This window comes from Acomys minous, assembly GCF_964271855.1.
Source record: "Acomys minous genome assembly, chromosome: 7".
Taxonomy (NCBI): domain Eukaryota; kingdom Metazoa; phylum Chordata; class Mammalia; order Rodentia; family Muridae; genus Acomys; species Acomys minous.
The window spans coordinates 48968045-48975203 of record NC_140488.1 but is presented as its reverse complement, the minus strand read 5'-3'; the positions used below and the strand labels follow the sequence as shown (position 1 = coordinate 48975203).

The 7159-nt window shown below is 43.2% G+C and overlaps 1 protein-coding gene across 1 annotated transcript; it reads left to right on the top strand.

Moving 5' to 3' along the window:
* The first annotated feature begins 4607 nt into the window (after positions 1–4607).
* LOC311602357 (signal peptidase complex subunit 3) lies at positions 4608–6374 on the top strand. Its single transcript, XM_084790307.1, has one exon. The coding sequence runs from the start codon at positions 4784–4786 to the stop codon at positions 5324–5326; it is 543 nt and encodes a 180-aa protein (XP_084646433.1). The 5' UTR covers positions 4608–4783; the 3' UTR covers positions 5327–6374.
* The last annotated feature ends 785 nt before the right edge of the window (positions 6375–7159 follow it).

Sequence of the window (7159 nt, the reverse complement as noted above, 5' to 3'; positions counted from 1 at the left end):
ATGTGGTGCTGAGGATTGAACCGAGGTTCTTTTGAAGAGTAGTCAGTACCCTTAACCTCTACCCCACAGTTAATTTTTAATGTCAACTCGACACAATCTAGAGAAAAGGGAGCCTCAAATGAAGACTTGCCTTGATCAGATCAGATTGCTTTGTAGTCATGTATGTGGGGAACAACCTTAATTGGTGACGATGTGGGAGGGCCCAGCCTACTGCAGGCAATACCATCCCTAGGCGGGTGGGCCTGAGCTACATAAGACAACAAGCTGAACCTGAGCTAGAACCCGAGCCACTAAGCCATGCCCTTCCACAGTTCCTCTTGAGTTCTTTCTGTGACTTCCCTCAATGATGGGCCATGAATGGAAACAGAAACCAAATGTACCCTCTCCTCCTATATTTAGTTACCGTTCTGCTGCTATGATAAAGTACTGTGAGCAAGCAAATTATAAAAGAAAGAATGTAATAATTGAGACTCATAGTTAAAGAGGGTAGTAGAAGCCGTGATCACCATGATGGGGAGTAGAGTATAACAACAGACAGGCAGGTATTGTAGCAGTACCCGAGCGTTTATATCTGTTATATCTGTTCTACAACCATGAGGCAGAGAGGGGGGCATGGGCCTTTTAAACATCAAAGCTCACCCCCCCAGTGACATGCTTCCTCCAACATGGCTACACCTCCTAATACTTCCCAAACAGTTCTATCAACTTCTAACCAAGTATTCAAATATATACACATACGGGGGCCATTATTGTTCAAACTTCTATTATCATAGCAACATAAGAATAAAATACAAAGATGCTGTCTTAGTTAGGGTCACTATTGCTGTGATGAAACAGCATAACCAAAAACAAGTTTGTGGATAGAAGGGTTTATTTGGCCAACGTTTCCACATCACTGTTCATCATTAAAGGAATTCAAGACTGGAACTCAAGCAGGGCAGGAGCTGATGCAGAGGCCTTGGAGCGGTGCTGCTTACTGGCTTGTACTTCATGGCTTGCTCAGCCTTCTTCCTTATAGAATCCAGGACCACCAGCCTTGAGATGGCACTACCCACAATGGACTGGGCCTCTTCCCATCAAATACTAATTAAGAAAATGACTTAGAGCCCAATATTATGAATACATTTTCTCAATTGAGGTTCCCTTCTCTCAAATAACTCTAGCTTGTGTTAAGCTGATATAAAACTAACGAGCACAGAAATGATACACAGAACACTACAAACATTGGTTAAAACCTTCCCAAAATCTCTCTGTGAGCACAATAATAGTGAAATTACATGTTTCTTTTTCTGCCATGTTAGCAACAGGTGCTCAAGAACAGCACTAGGATGGGGATGGTAGAAATCACAGTGACAAAAGCCTGAAGTCATAACACCTTAATGAAGCCACACTTGCCTGGCCATTTGCACTATCAGAGAGCATTGTCCCCATTTCTCAGCTATTGATTGCAGCACCTTACACATACGCACACGCACACATACATGCACACATACACACATATGTACACACACATTTCTTACCATATGAATGTATGTATATTTATGTTGCTGGAGCTGCTAGGAATGAGTATCATGAAGAATATTTAAAATTAATTAAACGAGTCACGACAATTTTACTCAGATCCTAGCACATTTTAGAAATAAGATTCGTGTCACTGTTGTTTTCCCAGTTTTCCTTGGCCAGTGTGGTTACCATGATGACTCACTCAATGCCTGCTGTGGAAACTGATGCCAAGTATGCTTCCGTTTATGATTTTTGTCTGAATCACTTATCACTATGGTGTTGTCATGCATTTTTTTCTTGTTCTGTTTTTCTTTCTAAAATTATTGCTTGACATTTGATATGTGGGAGAGATTTTCTTGCCCATTTATTAATTTATAATATGTTTGAATCAATCTGAATCAATCACATTTTTCTCAGAAGTTACCACATTTTGTTATCATTGCATATACACACATATACGCTAAAAATTTCCACAATTTAGCCAATAAATTCCCCTTCAAGATGGTTTCAGTATTCAGTCGATATTTTCCCAAAATTCCTTGAGCATATACTATGCTTTCTAAAACTATCTCCTCATTTGCACAAAGGGAGTATTGTTACCTACCTCAGAGGATATCTTTGTGGTGATGGTGCTTGCCTGTAGTCCCAGCAGCAGAGGTAGGCGGATCGCTGTGAGTTTGAGGCCAGCCTGGTCTACAAAGTGAATTCAGGACAGCCAAGTCTACACAGAGAAACCCTGTCTTGTAAAACAAACAAACAAACAAACAAACAACAAACAAACAAACAAAAAAAAACAAAAAGACTAAAAATAGCAACCCAAATTCTATGGTATGTAGCTACTCCTTAGCATATGGGCCGTCTCTGCACTTTGCCTCCTTTATTCAGTCAAAGTAATACCTCTGACAGCATCATGAACTGGCCTCATAGTAAATAGCAATAAACCCGCATATCTGTTAGGTGAGTCTCAGTTCCACTGTTTAGCATGTAGGAGGAGTTGTAGGGTAAAGCTGGGAAGAGAAAAAGCATCATTGCACAGCTTCCAGCAAATTGAGTTTGCCTTTCCCATCTGCTTGCTTTCATCTCTATTCCATATGCTTTCTTTCTACCTTCCTCTGTCTTTTACTAACACTAGAGAAGGGTGTTTAATATGCACTGAGGCTCAGAGTGAAGAAACAAATCTGATGTAGAATTAGTTGGATAGGTTCCTGGAGAGATTCAGTCCCCATAACGGAGACACTTTTAGTAAGACACTACCTTTCCACTGGTCTCCTCCACATAAGCAAGTAACAATGCTAAACTTATCTGAACCACAAGAAATACTCTGGAATTGTGGTCCTACGTGGGAAATCACCATGTTGTCTCAGTGAAAGGAAGGACCAGGGAGTTCTTTAAAGTAACTGTATCAGCAGATGAAGGGTGATGATTCTGCTACCCCCAATCAGGGGATTATACAGAAGAAGCCAGCGAAGTGGCAACTTTAGGAGACACGTTAAAGGCATAATAGTGTAGACATTACAGTTCCATCATGAAAGCACTGGGTAAGCAACTGCCTGGAACCAGCTTCATCTAAACCAAAGGATCAGAATACCAACCCTCCTAAAGAACAGGACTACTCTCTAGAGTTCCATGACCCCAGGTAGGGAGGAGCCCTGTGTTCTCAGGTGGGTTATGTGACCAGGGCACATGGATCTATTACATCAATAAAGACCTTCCAGTTGTCTCAGAACTCTACTTGGTACTATTAAATTAGTTGGATTAAACCAGTGAAAAAAATCTTCTGCTGTTGCTTATTAAACTTAATATATTTGGGTCCAGTCCAAGTCTTTTGAATTAAAAACATGGAATTGAGGTGGGGAAATTCCAGCTGATTCTGATATCCATTGAACTTTGAAAAGCGCCATTGTCTATTTGCAGCAAGATCATTTTGTTGTTGTTGTTGTTTTTTGTTTTTTGTTTATTTGTTTTGTTTTTTCGAAACAAGGTTTCTCTGTGTAGCCTTGGCTGTCCTGGACTCCCTTTGTAGACCAGGCTAGCCTTGAACTAACTCACTGCTATCCGCCTGCCTCTGCCTCCCGAGTGCTGGGATTAAAGGCGTGTGCCACCATGTTCGGCAATATTTTCAATCATTTGGTATATTATTTTATTGTTCCAGGTGGTAAATTTTCTAGCTTCTCTAGAGTGTCAGTAATTCCTTCAATTTATTTATAATATTCAGTGATCTATCTATCTATCTATCTATCTATCTATCTATCTATCTATCTATCTATCTTCTAGTCTAGGCGGTGGGAAAGCAGCAGGAAGAGCAAGACAGGGAAGGGGCCTTGGATCTGTCGTTGTAGACTGGCAAAACTGGGCAAGAAAACCACTAACCAGGCACATTATGTGGGAACTTGTTTGAAGAAAATAAACAGAATACACCTTCAACAGGGGATTATTACCCACAGAGTCGTCAGTGAAGGCCTCTCCTGGAAGCAGGGGCTTTAGAACTGAGTCCCGAAAACAAGGAGCCAGGCATGGGCAGGCCATGTCTTGGTGTGCTTGCACTGTGTGCTCCAGTTGATCCAGGAGCAGAGGTCAAGCCCAGTGGCTGGACCCTGGCAGACACCAAGCAGGCTGGGAGAAGGTGAGGGGGAAAGAGCAGATGCAGGGCACAGTCTGGGCCACATTTGATGCTCAGGCTGTATGTGGGGGAGGGGGCGTGGGGGGAGGGGGTGCTGGCTGGTCTCTGTGTAGAGAATAGAGTGCAGAGAGGCAGGATGGGCTGGAGTGTGGGGGAGGACAGTTACCAGGAGCCTGTTGCAGAAGGCCAGGGGAGGGGCTAGGATGTATGGAAGCCATGATGCAGCCCTGTGCAGAGGAGGGAGAGAGAGGGTCAGGGCTTTGTGTGTGTGTGTGGGGGGGGCGGGTGTAGATGGGACCTTCAGTGACTGTGGGTGTGTGGGATGAGGCAGTTCAAGGTTCCCTGGGAGTGTTATTCAGCCCCACTGCTGCTTTCTATCAGATGCTCCAAGCGCCTTGACTGATCAGCAGGCAGTGGTTGTAGGGTTAACCAGCGACTTGGCGGAGGGGAGGGGTTGCGGGGGGCGGGGGCGGGTGTGCGGCGGCGGGAAGGCATCGCGGGAGGTGCGCGCTCCGGGGACGCGTGCGCGCGCGCCCAGCATTCCGCGCGAGCCAGAGGAAGACAGCGGGAAGGCCGGCACACGGCAGCACAGCACGCCTTGCCCAGCCAGCGCCCGCCCGTGGAGCCCGCGTGGAGCGAGCCGCACATTGATCCGGCAAGATGAACACCCTGCTGTCGCGGGCGAACTCGCTGTTCGCCTTCACGCTGAGCGTCATGGCGGCGCTCACCTTGGGCTGCATCCTCACCACCGCCTTCAAAGACAGGAGCGCGCCAGTGCGCCTGCACGTCTCCAGGATCCTGCTCAAAAAAGTGGAAGACTTCACTGGACCCAGAAAGAGAAGCGACCTGGGCTTCATCACGTTCCACATCTCTGCGGACCTGGAGAAGACTTTCGACTGGAACGTCAAGCAGCTCTTCCTTTATCTGTCGGCAGAATATTCCACCAAGAGCAACGCTGTCAACCAGGTGGTCCTCTGGGACAAGATCCTTCTGCGAGGCGAGAACCCCAAGCTGAACCTGAAAGATGTCAAAAGCAAGTATTTCTTCTTTGACGACGGACACGGGCTCAAGGGAAACAGGAATGTCACTTTGACTCTGTCCTGGCAAGTTATTCCCATTGCTGGGATTCTGCCTCTTGTGACTGGATCGGGACGGGTGTCTGTCCCGTTTCCAGATTCCTATGAAATAGCCACGACTTTTTGAAGATTCTCTCTCTCTCTCTCTCTCTCTCTCTCTCTCTCTCTCTCTCTCTCTCTCTCTCTCTCTCTCTCTGTCTCCCTCCCTCCCTCCATCTGAAAAGGGACATCTGTGTTCTTAAGGAATTGTAGTTTAAAACTGTCAAGAATCTGAATGAACTTGTGTCGTAATAACCCGTTATTTTATGTGTGGCATTCGTGCATGTTCACACTGAATGTGATTTAAAAGCACACTTTTTTTTTCATCTTTTGTAAAGCATGCTTAATTCCTGAAAAAACAGCTAATATGATTATTTGTTAGATGCCATAAATGGAAATACGGTGACTAACAACTTTTTTTTTTGGAGCTGTAAATCATTGTAACACATTTAATGGCCTGTACAGTCTGAGAAATAGGAGGCTTTCCCGGTTTTCCCTTCAAAAATTTTCGTGTGTACATCTTTAAAAAAATAATGTGTTAACATTGACATTGAAAGTTGAAAATGCTTGCATGATTTCCCCACTGAATGAAGCTTGTTCTGTGTGCATACTTACCACTAGGTGCTAATTATGTACAATTTGTTGCAAGTTTACATTTTCATAATTACTGGAATAATAATTTTCATAGTATAATTTCCCATTTACAAACTCTCTTACATGTTACTGTATTCTATGGCCAATAATCTAGGAATGTGTATAATACAAACATAGGCTCTTCACAGATGAAGAATGTGTAACACTGAAGCTTGCTGAACCCTTTCACGCTTAACTAGCTGGCAAAGAATGGAGTCAAACTTTGTCCTTCTCATTTCCTAAGTTTATTCCATCTATTATACCTGAGATGACATCATAGTACAATTTCATTTCTAATTCCCATTGTGTTTGGGTAACCTTTTGTCTTGATGTTTCCAATCCTATGTAAAAGTAGCGTGTGCTCAAGTTGTAAAAACACTTTTTATAGAAATGTCTCCTTTCACTCTCTGTGTCTTTGTTTCCTTTATAATGGAAGTATAAGAAAATTTAAATGTGCCCAAAATATGTTAGATATTATACATATAAAAGTACATGATTAAATTATGACTTGATATGGTTTTTTTTCTGCTGCAGGAAAATCAATAACCTCCAAGGGTAGCATCTATAGGTAGGTTTAAGAGAGAGGGTTGGGATGAGTTATATAGAACATGTGATATGAAAGTGGAAAGGGGAATACCATGATTTAAGCAAGGAGTAACACTGGAGTTTCCATCATCGGTGATGACACATTATTATCATTCCAAGAATACTGCGCACTGCTGCAACCATGATGGAAATCTGTATGGAAGCTTCTCAAAACACAAAAATTTAACAGCTCTCTCACTCAGCTATACTATCCCTGGGTGTATCCCCCAAAGGATTTTATATCCCCCACATCCGTGTTTGTTGCTGCTCTTTTCACAATAGCAGGAAATGGAATCAGCCCAGATGTCCATCAAGGGATATGAAAATGGACACAATCTAATTTATTCAGCCCTAAAGAGAAACAAAAAGGCAAGACTTGCCAGGAAATGGGTGAAATTAAAGTGTATTAAATATGGCATGATAGGCTCAACAAGACAGATAATGTATTTTATCTTTATGGCTGAATAAATTAGATTGCATACATGTATATATGCAATAGGTATATGCCTAAAGGAATCTTGGCTTCTAAGTTTTACATGTATGTGTTGAGGGGGGAGGTGAGTGTATGTGGAAGCCAAGTTACCAGAAAGGGACCTATAAGAGGAGTAAATAGGCTCTAAAAGAGAGAGTTGGACATGGTAACAGATCATATGTGCTGTGGAAGTGGACTGGAGAATACTGACAGTGGAAGGATTTAGATAGA